Source organism: Megascapheus bottae, chromosome 1 (genome assembly GCF_031878675.1).
Source record: "Megascapheus bottae isolate mThoBot1 chromosome 1, mThoBot2.hap1, whole genome shotgun sequence".
In the NCBI taxonomy this organism is placed as follows: domain Eukaryota; kingdom Metazoa; phylum Chordata; class Mammalia; order Rodentia; family Geomyidae; genus Megascapheus; species Megascapheus bottae.
This window is the reverse complement of record NC_143509.1, coordinates 58,335,491-58,348,923: the sequence shown is the minus strand read 5'-3', so window position 1 is coordinate 58,348,923 and position 13,433 is coordinate 58,335,491. Positions and strand designations below refer to the sequence as shown.

Genomic DNA, 13,433 nt, shown 5'->3' with positions numbered 1-13,433 from the left:
TTTAGATTTCTTGGGAACAGTTTAGATTTCTTGAGGATTTTTGGTAGAAGTTTTTGTTTTGCTTTTAAAAATAACTGATACTATGAATGAAATTCTTTTTAATTGATACAAGGAATTTAAGAAAAAGGATTTCCCAGTCATCAAACAGGAAGTTAACAAACATTTTTTAAGTAAATGTGATCAAATGCTGTGCTTAGCACTGGGTGAGTAGAATAAACAAGCACTTCAATACATAACTGAAACAATATAGTCCATAAAGCTCGACACATTCACTATCTATTCCCTTACCCCCAGTATGCATTAATTTTGTGTTTAATGAGAGGGTGTGGGGGGGTGAGAGTGTGGCCTTATGGTAGAGTGCTTGCCTAGCATGCATGAAATCCTAGGTTTGATTCCTTGATACTCCACATACACAGAAAAGGCCAGAAGTGGTGCTGTGGCCCAAGTGGTAGAGCACTTGCCTTGAGAAAGCCCGAAGACAGTGCCCAGGCCCTGAGTTCATGCCACAAGACTTGTGAGAAAGGGGGTGGGAGGGTCAGTAAAACTAAGTTTTCCTGGTGCTTTTTTTTCCTTTCTGGTGTTTAATTGGAGATAAGAGTCTCATGGACTTTTGTTTGTGCCCAGGCTGGCTTTGAACTGCAATCTTCAGATCTCAGCCTCCCAAGTAGCTGGATTACAGGCATGACCCACTAGCGCAGCCACAGTAGTTTTTTTTTTTAATTTTATTTTTGATTGGGGAGAATGAACATTGCCGTAAGTCAAGTTACCAAGAAAAAAAATTTTGAAAAAAACCACTCCTATGATGTTATTCTTATGTTTCCAAGATTTTTTCTGTCTAAGTCTGTTATTTTTGAAGGATTTCCAATGAAGATCATTCTATTTTTTTTGTTACAAATGATGATTTAACCATTAGAAATGGGTCAATTTTGAAAAAAAAGTTTATTTATTTGTGAGTGTCATATAGACACATAGCTTTCCATATTCTAAATTAACATTCAGGTACTTTGTCAAAAGTGGAATTTAACTGATAAAAATCATAAAATTTTACTACTTTTTAGTTTTTCAAATAGTATGTGTTTCCAAAAGTAACTTCTATTTAAATGAAAATGTGCTACCATCCCCATTTATGAGGCAAAGGATTCCTTGAGAAATAAAAAAAAGAGAGACAGTTTTTAAACAACTGATAAAAATTTTAAACTTTGAGAAAAATGATATTCCAGTCTTCCTTTATAAAAGCTGTTTTGCATGCTAGGTTTTATTTTGATATTGCATTGTAACAAATTTTTCAGTGTTTCTGAGAACATTTCAAAATATTTGACCATTTTAGTAATATATAACATGTGGATAGTAAGTATTAATGTAAGTTTTAGGTAATTTTCATTTTCTCTATAAAGGAACAATGCCATTCTATTTCCAGGCACAACAAACTAACCTCATTCTATGTCTCTACAGTTGCTATCTCTCCTCAAACCTAAGGGTTCTATCTTAAAGACAAGACTGATTTTGCAATCAGATTCTTTTGAGCTATTTTCTATCTACTATAGCCACAGGCTCTAATTATAGAAAACAAAAAGTGACACAAAAAATATCTCTGAGGTTTCATTTAATTCTTCATGAATATTTACTAAGCATCTGTGTGGATTAAGATAGAACTTTGTTTTGATGAGTTTTGTAAGGTTTTTGTTTTACAAACTATGAATCAGTAAATTTTTAAGATTGTACCACAAAGCAAACGTACAGCTGTTGAAAAATAGTGTATATAAAATGCATATAATAAATATTAAATTGTGAAAAAAGATAGAACTTTGCCCATGATCTTTACGTGCTTATAATTTTGTGTGAAAGTCTGTTTATTACTATTAAATCTTCAAGACAATAAATAAAATATTAAAAATTACCATTTTATGAAAAGAAATGTTTTTATCAGCTTAACTATGAAATTCAGACTTATTTTTTTTTTCTATTTAGCCTACCTAGTCTTCGTCCAATGTTGGATGTTAATTACCTGCCACTGACAGACATGAGGATAGCACGGACATTTTGTTTTACCAATGAAGGACAAGCATTATACCTTGTCTCTCCTACTGAAATTCAGCGGTTAACGTACAGCCAAGAAATGTGTGATAATCTGCAGGTAAGTCAAATACATTTTTAAAATTGGTATGGTTGTTAAAATGGAATGGGAGACAAGTGTAAAAATGAAATTGGATTGGAAAACAAATGTCTTTTCTAGAACGTGGCTTTAATGTTATTTTGGCTTCTCTACTACAGTTCTGTGGATGTAAAGATCGTACTGAATTGCACCTCCAGTCCATTTGTTCATCTTCTCATTTGTTGTGCTTTGTTTGGTTTTGATTTCTACTTTTACTCATGAAGAACCAATGAAGATTATAAGCTATCTTCCTAAAGTCAGAAATATGTATGGACACAATAACAAAAAATGCATCTTATTTCAGCAGTTTAGGGTCTTTTTAAAGAAGTTTTGAGTTCAGGAGAAGTTTTGAGTTTCTGCAGAAGCCTAGATTTTGACTAAGAGTAGCACAGATAACTGTGTCTTACAGTTAAAATTGGCCATTTGTCTTTGATAATAGCAATAAACCACCTAAAAATAGGATAGGCATAAAAATTATCTAACTTTACATAAGTAAGAATGGCCTTTTTTTTTTTTTTTAAAGAACTCCTTAGAGATTTAACTGATTGCATACCTTCATTTTGTACGTTAGGAAGAGCCATTGGTTCTGAGGATGAAATACTGAAGATGGGGGAAACAATGAGGAAGCTTTTAACAATAAAGTAAAACAAAACAAAATGAAACACACACACGCGCGCGCACACACACACACACACCACACACCTGGCTTGAAATAAGTAAACAAGCAGTGAGAATGGAAAGAAGTTACCAGATTGGATAGCTATAAAGTGAAATCCATTCATTCTGAGAATTATTAAACATTATAATGAGAGAAAAGGGAAGGATTTTTTTCTTTCTTGGAGGAGAATAGATGTTGGTGAATAAATATGCAGGGCTGTCATTTATAAAGAGGGAAGTCACGTGTCAGGTGAGAAGACATGTGGGAAGATGATGAAGTTAAAATCACACTGGAAGTTAAATGGCAAATCCCTATCTTCTGAGTCTTGGTTCCTTCCTCCATACTGATGACACTTGGACATGGGACTGTTTTGTAAAATCCTTGAAAACCAGAATTGTTTTTTAAAAAATGTAAAGGGTAACAATGTTCAAGAAGTAATGTACCCACTACCTGATGAATGTAACTGTAACCTCTGTATATCACTCCAGCAATAAAATTTAAAAATGCAAATAACCATGACGAGCTATGTAAGTTCTGATTTAATGTTTATGCAATGCAACCTGAACAGCTGCATTTGTAACAAGAATTTCCCAAGGTATTATTATATTTATTAAATGTTGAGGACACAACTATGGGATGAATCAAAATTTGACTTATTGAAATGATCTTGAAGTGCACTGTAATTTTGTACTTGAAATAAAAGTAAGCCCATCTTCCATACACTCACAAAAGATTCTTATTTCCTAGGAAAGTTCCCATTTGATTCAGGGAAGGGATTTACAAGATAGGAAAAAAATCTGTGGTAATTGGAAAAGATTCAGGAATCTAAATGGGTCATTATTGATCAGAAATGGAAATTTTCCTAGGGTGAATATATTAACTTGATTTCTGGGGAAGGGAAAGGATGAAAAGAAAAAGAAAAAGGAGATGTCACTAAGAGATCTGTAAACCTTGACGATCAGACTGTCTAGTCATGATATAGTTAACCAAGTTTTTTGGGGTTTTTTTTTTGTGTGTGTGTGTGTGTTTTTTTCAGTCAGGGGGCTTGAACTCTGGGCTTGGGTATTGTCCCTGAGCTCTACAGCTCAAGGTTCTCACTTACCACTTGAGCCACAGTTAATTGGAGATAAGTCTCACGGACTTTAGTGCCCGGGCTGGCTTTGAACCACCATTCTCAGATCTCAGCCTCTTGAGTAGTTACGCTTACAGGCATAAGGCACCAGCACCAGGCATACTGTGTTGGTTTTTATTTATTAATTTATTCTTACTCTAACCACAGTGTTAGTTTGTAGTCTATTAATTTATTCTTAGTTATTCTTATGCTCTTATTCTCTTTGAATTTGATACAGGACATGCTTGGAGATTTGTTTACTCCCATTGAGACGCCAGAAGCTCAAAATAGAGGCTTTCTAAAGGGATTGTTTGGTGGAAGTGGACAAACATTTGACAGAGAAGAACTTTGTAAGTAAATTCCTGATGACACAATTTATCACAAAATTGTTGACTTGTTTTTGTGTTTCTGACTGTATATGTTTGTGTTTATGTGTAACTTAGTGTGATATGTGATGTGAAATTCTAAAATAGATGTTTTCCTTTTGTCTTCAAGTTTTAATATTCATTTCCTTCTGTACTAAGATGATTTGGTTCCCAAACATAAATAAAAGTAGTCACTTTGTATTGGGAAATGAATTTTAATAAAATGGTATATAGAATTCAAATAAATTATATGCAATAAAGGTCTCATTTACTGATAGAGTATATATACTAATATATATAATTAATGAGGGCATTCATTAATTAAGCCTAAAATATTTAGCCTGCCTTCCTATTATTATTGCTGAGAAACATATTCTCTATTCAGAATGTAAATTTATCAATGCCATAGAATAAACTACACTAAAGAAAACAACCAAGGGGACTGACAAATAATAACCAAAAAAACAGTAGGGAGGCAGGGAGTGTGGCCTAGTGGTTAAAGTGCTTGCCTAGCAAGCACGAAGACGAGGATTCAATTCCTTGGTACCGCACACATAGAAAAAGCCGGAAATGGTGCTGTGGCTCAAGTGGTAGAGCTCTAGCCTTGAGAAAACGCAAGGACAGTGTTCAGGCCCTGAGTTCAAGCCTCCAGACTGGCAAAAAAAAAGTAGGAAAATATTAGGAAACATTTTATGAGAGACAATAAAAATATTTGTTTCAAACTGTATCATGAAGACATGAAGAACTAAAACTCTTTCTCTTGCACTTTTAACTCTGCAAAAAGATCTAGGTGCCATCATTTATCATTAGGATATAAAAAGGAACAAAATATTGATACATGCTACATATCGATATGGATGGCTTCCAATGCACAACAGATGAATTTCAAGTGACTTCAAATCATAATAAATCAGAAAAGGCTATATGTATATAATTTCATTTGTATGAAATATTCAGAACAGGCAAATCCATAGTAACTTGAGGTTTTTCTTTGTGGTTGTTGTTTGTAATGTACTTTGTGGCATTATTTCTTTTTCTTTCATTTTCTCCCCTATGCTTTATCCCCTGTTGTCAATGTATTTGATTTTGGTACCCTGTGTATTGTATATACAGGTAGCTGAATTAGGGAAGGGAAGGGAAACAGCAAGAAATATAGTCACTACCTTATATATGTAACTGTAACCCTCTGTCCATCAACTTGATAATAAAAAAATAAAATAAAATAAAAAGATAGATCACTGGTGCCTGGGGATGGGCCAGGAGAATCTAGGAATGACTCAGAATGAGCAGAAAGTTTCTTTCTGGCATAATGAAAACATTGTCATGTTAGGTATAGTGGTAGTTGCAGGACCAGTGAATTGTACACTTTTATAAGCCTAAGTATTTTGTTTTGGTGACATTGGCTATTTGAATTAATGACAACATCTTTAAATTGTGATGCCTTAAATTTGCAGTTGGGGAAGCTTCAGCTGGAAAAGCCTCCCGCAGCCTTGCACAGCACATCCCTGGACCGGGCAGCATCGAGGGGATGAAAGGTGCTGCCGGGGGGGTCATGGGAGAGCTGACCCGCGCCCGGATTGCTCTTGATGAAAGAGGACAGAGGCTGGGGGAGCTGGAAGAGAAGACAGCGGGCATGATGACCAGCGCAGAAGCATTTTCCAAACACGCACATGAGGTAAGGTGCTAAGTAAATACACATTGCCATACAGGTGTCACTTCAAGCATTTAAAGTTGTCACAAGCTAAAAGGAGACACCATATGAATTAGGGTCTCTTACAAATCTTACAATTCCAGTTACTAGGAGGAGATAATTTGTGATGTGTGTATGTCAGTCCTGTGACTTGAACTCAGAGCCTGGGACCTGTCCTAAACTCCTTTGCTCAAGGCTAACACTTTACTTGAACCACAACTCAACTTCCAGCTGTTTTGATAGTTAATTGGGGACAAGAGTCTCACAGACTATCCTGCTCAGGCTGGCTTTGAGCCATGATCCTCAGATCTAAACCTCCTGTGTAGTTAGGATTATAGGCATGAGCCATCAGTACCCAGCTTGGGGAGTTAATTTTTTACAATACTCTACTATATTAGTATTTTATTACCACTGAAGATAACGAAAAATATCCACTGGTTCTCGTATAGTACATCTGTATTATGTATTACCTGCTTGAAAGGTACACAGGTAGATTATGTGAGTCCCACAAGGTGTAAGAAGTAGTAGGTTCACATTATTTTGTCTCGGCCATGAAAAAATACTTCTTATCAGCTGAGTTTGTACAGCTTGATTGAGTGAGAGCTTGTATTTTAAATCTTTCTTGTATGTACTTTGTTCAACATAACAAGAAATCATTGTGTTTTGAGACTTAAGAGAATCATGATTATATCAATATAGACTTGCTTCTAAACCACTTAAAATATTTTAGCAGCTTATGATTACTGTTTTTCTTTTTACAGTTAATGCTGAAGTATAAAGATAAGAAATGGTACCAATTCTAAACTTCTAAGGAAGCTGTGACTGCTTTGAGAAACCATTATTCAGGGAAAACAAATTTATTCCCAGCATCACTATTCAACTGCTAAAAGCCAGTTTCTTCTACAGAATATTCCATTACAGTCCAGTTATTGCAAAAGAAACTCATCAAAGACACTATTCAACCAAAAGACTGGAACCCTGGTTAAAATCTCAAGATAGTGGCTGAATTTGCCTTTACCAATTGTGGAATGGAGCTATCATCTTGGCATGTAATTTGCTAAGGATTTACATAGAAACTATGGGGAAGTCCTTTTGATTTGAAATTTCCTGTACAAACAAAAGCATTAACGCACTTAGTAAAAAAATCTTTGCATGATAAATTAACATCTTAAGAGGAAAAGAAAAAAAGCATGTTGTGACAGAAGAAAAATGATTATGGTAAACTATTTTTATAATTTGGGCCACACCCAACAAAAAGTCCGGATTAGAAAATATCAATGCATTTCAAGTATATTTGCCATATTCAACTGAAAAAGAAAGCAAAACAAAAAAAAGTTTTCTTCTCATCTGTAACTTTCATTATACTAGGACATTAATGAATTCTTATGCCAACAATCTAATTAATATACTTCTCTCTCCATAGTATGCTACTTCATTCACAGTTCTCATTCACAATCGAGTATTGTCAGGATAGCAAATCATGCCCAACACAATTATTTCCATTTCTATCACCTTCAGAATGGGTTGCTACTTTTAGCCACAAATTGTGCAGGGTTGAGTCACTTTAACACATTTTTCAGCTTGGCTTGTGCTCATTAGAGGAACTGACAGTTTTTGGGGAAACTAGTCTATAGAAGCAGTGACTTTTGCTTGGAGAACTGATTTTACACAGTAAAATTTCACACATCCCAATTTCAGTTTCTAAAATAATCTATTTTTGAACTCCATTTGTATCTCTGTCTGCTGATTACACAGTATATTACTGTTCATACTGGATAGGATCTATAATCCCAAGGTGCTTTTGCAGCTTGACATTCACAGACCAAACTGGTCATTTTCTGTAGTGACATTCAGTAAAACCTCTGTTAATGTTTTGGGAAAGGAATTTTGATTTAATACATTTACGATTAATAAGGGCTTTCATTAGAAAATTCTTTTGGTTCAATATTTACTAATGTAACTCTTTATAAAATGTACTGGAATTTTAGCAACCTTGTCCAGTCATCCTATGGACAATATAAATACACAGATAATTTAATAATACAAAATTAACAATTTGGCCAGTAATTATGTTAACAAATATAAGCCACAGGAATAATTCAAATACCTATTTCTTATTAAAAATAGTTCAAAAATGAAAAATACCCTTAGTATGATTTAAAAAATCATCTTTCACAGTCCCACAGAGAACACTAGAGAAAAAACAAAATGAAAGCTTCTATTCTGAGAGCCAATAATCAATCATAATATACACACACACACCCATCTGACTTCGTTCCTTTAAAATAATTTTCCCCTTAATTATGGGCTTGGTTTATTGAATCTTCTTGATTAGTTCAGGACTTACTTAACTAGATTTATACTTGTGATTCTTAAGAAATCATCATTTTCTCGGAGCCAGGTTATTTTAATAGCCATTGAAGATTTTTTGTTTATTTATTTGAAATGGTGCTTGCTTTAAAATTTTCTTGTTAATTTCAAAGAAAGAAAATGTTTTAGAAGAGCCAGAAAATGTATGACAGCATAACATTCCTAGATTTTTCTTTCTTTCCTTTTTTTTTTTTTTTGGTCCATCCTGGGTACTGAATTCAGGTCCTGGGCACTGTCCTGGAGCTTTCCTCAAGGCTAGAGCTCGCCACTTGAGCACAGCACCACTTCTGGCTTTTCTATATAATACTGAGGAATCAAACCTGGGTCTTTGTGCATGCTAGGCAAGTACTCTACCACTAGGCCAATCACCCAGCCCATTTTTTTTTTTTTTTTGCCAGTCCTGGGGCTTGAACTCAGGGCCTAAACACTGTCCTTGGGCTTTCTCAAGGCTAGAGCTCTACCACTTGAGCCACAGCACCATTTCTGGCCTTTTCTATGTAGGTAGTACCAAGGAATCAAACCCCCGTCTTTGTGCATGCTAGGCAAGCACTCTATCACTAGGCTTAACTCCTGACCCTACATTTCTTAATAGTATTTCTCCATGAATATCTCAAACTCATCTGATAGTCTAAGGTAACAGAATCTGGTTTAGAAATACAGATATGACACATAAAATTAGGAAATTTGAAATCAAGACCTAGAAAACATTGGCAAATAGCACTATTTGTACCATCATTTTTGAAAGATATTTGTTCTTGATTTTTCTAGGTACTTTGTCATTTCTACATTTAAAAAATAAAGGAATTTACTTTCAAAATATTTTCAGACCAAAGTAGCATTAAATTCAATGAATATCTCTGAAGCTCACAGTAAGATACAAGTTGTTCTGAGCTAGAGACATAGCTCAGTAGTAGACTTCCTGTTTGTGCTGTGCAAGGTAGTGTGTTCAATCACCAACACCATCAAAAAACAAAAACAAAACAAAAAATAAAACTTGTATAGCAAGATTTCTCAATAACAGCACTATTGCACACCAAAATTCATAATGATGGAAAATGTCTTATGTATTGTTAGCACATCCTTGGCCTTCCCACTAGATGCCAGTAAGATCCAGTAGTAATAAAATCCAAAAAAATGTCTCTTGCTGTTGCCAAAATTGCTCCCAGTTGAGAATAACTGTCTACACCATGTGAAGAAACAGATTATGAATATGTAACAAATGCTCTGTATAAAACTGTACATAATAAGTATACAATTGTCATAGCAAGATAAATAATTATGCCCGGAATTACATGTGTGGTTCACATGCAATAAACAATTATTTTGGAGAAAGTTTCTATGAATCAGTGAAAAACAGTAATAGAATATTTCAAAGCACACAGAAACTATCAGAAGGGATGTAAGAGCATTTTATAATAGAAGTGATCAATATAGGTAAATTGAAAGCTTATAATCATCACATCACCGGAAGTAAATAGGTGCTTCTGAAATACTCGAAAGGAACAGGTCCTTCTATGAGCTTAAAGTTTAAATGTGCTTTAAAGGTTGTTCTTATAAGCACTTTCTTAATGTAAAAGTAATTTTATCCCACAAGCTCCTGATTTGTGAAATCAAAATTAATGAGGTTTTACTGTATCAGATTATTTTTGTATTTCAGAGATAGCAATAACATGAGTATAACATAGATACGATTTTTTTGCTTTGACCTCTTCAGTTACACTGATTTTATTCACATACACACTCATACATACACAGTCACAATTGCCACTACCACCATTTTATCATCATCATCATCATCATCATCTTGGGGCAGTGAGTGCTATTATCAATGTAATCCACTGTACCTTCACATCTTTTCTCATCATAAAAACATTAGGAAAGCAGTAACTTTAACAATGACATAGATGATGACCCTGATTCTTCATTGTCATCAAAATTTACATTACATCTGTTAGGATGGCACTAAAAGATAAGACTGGCAAACCAAAATGTGCATAAGTCAATTTTACTTCTCTCTACCCCATCAAGAGCTAAGTCTTTTTTAAAATTCCAGCAGAAAACTGGCCTTTCTACCCACCAGTGAGAAAACAGAAGTTTTTTTTATTCTAATAATGTGAGCAATAATATTTACAATGAATTCATTTATCATCAAGTTTGAGGGAGGATGTTTGACTTATAATTTACTTTAATCCTGTACAAAAGCTGTGCTTCTGAATTTGCTCTCTAGAGTTCACTGAGCCCCCAACTTAGTGTCACTGTCTGACTGCAACTTTGGATATACAATAACAGAACTAACTGAAATGTTTTCCAGCAATTAATTTCATTGTTCAAATCTCTTGGAATTGAATCTTAATAAAATCAAAATCCAGGCTTTTCTCCCTCAAAGCTTTTAAAGGAAGTTCTCTTTTTATATGACCCAGATAGAAAGTTTAAAAAACACCATCTACCCATTCTCTGCATTCCTTTGAAAGAAAACAAGGAATAAGTTTAGACCTAAGACTGGATGAAGATTAAGGTAGGTTCTTGGGGTAACTGGGGATATAGGGGAAAAAGTAGCTGGTATGAAAAACTAAACTAAAAATCTCCTTGGTTTGGGATCCTCAATGCAACCCAGATGTCTGTCAGTATGTCATGGGCTTACTTGAGGGGAAAAATAGCACTATAGTGGAGAGAGAGCTAACACGTCCTGTTGGGCCTTGCTGTCTGTTAGGAGAAATGCAGCAGTGTTCTCAGTCTCTTCTCCTGTCTTGTGCTCCATTTTAGGCTGGATAACATTTCATGTGCACATTATTCAAAGTACCAGAATACTTGCCACTTGGGCTCAGCATTATCATTCATACTCAATTCTGAGGAGCACAGTAGTTTGCATAATTTTAGTGTGTGTCTACAGGCCACAGTGCCCCGACTAAACAAAATACAGAAGAGGTAAGGTCTTGGGAAATGGAGAGCAAGTGGCAATGTGTTGTAAGACTGCTGGGGTGAGAGGGACATGAGAGCCATCAAGACACCTCACTAAGGAACCAGAAACACTGACAGATGTTTAATTTTTATCTAGAGGTGATCATCAACTATGTACATAACAATCACTTGAGAAGATATTTAGTTCTCAGCTACATCAGAATTCCTCAGAATGGAGTCACGATTTTTGATGTCCTCCAAGGTGTTTCCAGTGTCCAGCCAAAATTGCTGGCTGCTGTGTGATGGCCAACTTAGAAAGACATGTTCATCTACCTTGGTTTGTATCTCAGCCCCACCTTGACGGTATGGCATGATATAAAGAGTCAGCATTGGCTTCACTGGTATTTATTCTGTGATTTTTCACAGAACAAAACTATGTATGGTTTTCTGTCCAAGAAGCATCCCCCATTAACTCTCAGTAACTTTGTAATATTCTCATCTGTGACTCTCCCATTAATTATCCCAAGTAAAACAAACAAGTCATTTGTGATGGACATGTCACATCACGAGACGCCAGAAATTCCACATTAAGTTCAACAGCACACATAGCTAAGTGAGAAACCATATTTGGACATTAGAAATTCTCAAAAAATCATTTACTAAATCAGGTCCAAATGTGTTATTCTTCTTTTGGATTAGACCTGGGTACCAGATTAGCTGTCTTTCCATGGGTATATTGCACTGGACTTAAGCTTATTAGCAAAAAAGGGAGTTACTTTTCCTTTTCCATTGTCTCAGAAGCTCCTAGGGTCACTTGGATTTATTTATGTATTTATTAGTTACTGGAATGAGCTTAAAAGGAAAAGAAGGCCTCTAAATTACTATCTGATCACTAGTGCTCTGAAAGTGTGCTTATACCTCTAGGAAGAATCAGCCTAGAAAAGGCAGTAATAGAACAAAGTCAACAGCTAGGGCCTCTTCCACTGCTTCTCTCCCCTCTGGTCTGGCCCACCCTTCTAAACTACAAAGCCAGAAAATAAACTAGGTGGTGGTTCTGGACAATTGTATACAATAGCAAAATCTCTAATAACCTATAATTTTTAGTACTTAACTATGTGATGTCTTATTCTAGGAAATAAGAAACAGATGACACCATTGATGTATCTTTCTTTCATCTTCAGAATTTTTGCATCTTTTCAGAAAATGACAAATTACTATTTTTCTGTTGCACTCAGCAATTGTGACTATACTTAAAATTCTTGTAGTCTGTAGAGATCTCAATAAAATTGTATATGTTTGTATATAGATGCTCTCTTATGTCATGATGTCCTGCACTACTAACAGTTGTGTTTGTTTGTTTGTTTGTTTTTTACCGAGATTAGCTATGGGCAGGAGTGAGACCTTTGATGCAACTACTATAAACCATGGCTTTCCCAGGAATAAACGTTTTCTTTTTTTTAAATCAGGAAGAGAATGGAAGGATATATTTATCTGAGGTAATGAAAAAAAAGGAAGAGATCCTTTAAAATACAAATGCTGGGGCCGGGAGTTTGGCCTAGTGGTAGAGTGCTTGCCTAGCATGCACAAAGGCCCGGGTTCGATTCCTCGGTACCACATACATACAGAAAAGCAAGAATGGTGCTAAGGCTCAAGTGGTAGAGCTCTAGCCTTGAGAAAGTCAAGGACAATGCTCAGACCCTGAACTCAAGCCCAGGACTGGCGAAAAATAAAATAAAATAAAAATAAAATACAAATGCCAATCTTTCAGAATTCTCTCAGAAAGATTGATTTACCTCTTTTTAGTTACTCAAGCCTCACAGATATGCATTCAACAATTTTTACTTCCTCCTTCCCTCTCTTCTCTTTCCTTCCTTCCTTTCTTATTCCCTTCCTTCATTTTTACCTTACTCCCATTCACTCTTCCTTTTTGTTAAACCTCCTGCTGCCTTCTTCTCTTCCCTATTATTTTTGTTTCCTTCTATCAAAGGTAACCGTAACCACCCCTGAGTAGACTGCCAATGGTAGCCCAGTAAGATACTAATTTCACTAGGTCAGAAAGAGAATGGCAGTCCATCAGGACACAGGGATAATATGAGGTGGTAGTATGGTGTAGTATGATATCTTCATTGGGACAGGGCAGAAGGTAACCCACTGGGGTCAGGAGAGTCATAGGGTCTTTAGACAAGGAA

General features: G+C 35.4%; 1 protein-coding gene across 3 annotated transcripts in view; it reads left to right on the top strand.

The window, feature by feature from the left end:
- The window catches only part of Stxbp5l (syntaxin binding protein 5L), a 175,050-nt gene extending 166,831 nt beyond the window's left edge, over positions 1-8,219 (top strand). For all 3 annotated transcript variants that reach the window (XM_090345538.1, XM_090345536.1, XM_090345543.1), the window contains 4 exons: positions 1,969-2,134; positions 4,160-4,271; positions 5,741-5,961; positions 6,738-8,219. In XM_090345538.1, the coding sequence (XP_090201664.1) occupies positions 1,969-2,134; positions 4,160-4,271; positions 5,741-5,961; positions 6,738-6,779 (541 nt within the window). In that variant the 3' untranslated portion in view covers positions 6,780-8,219. The remainder of the gene's footprint in view (positions 1-1,968; positions 2,135-4,159; positions 4,272-5,740; positions 5,962-6,737) is intronic.
- Positions 8,220-13,433: the final 5,214 nt, after the last annotated feature.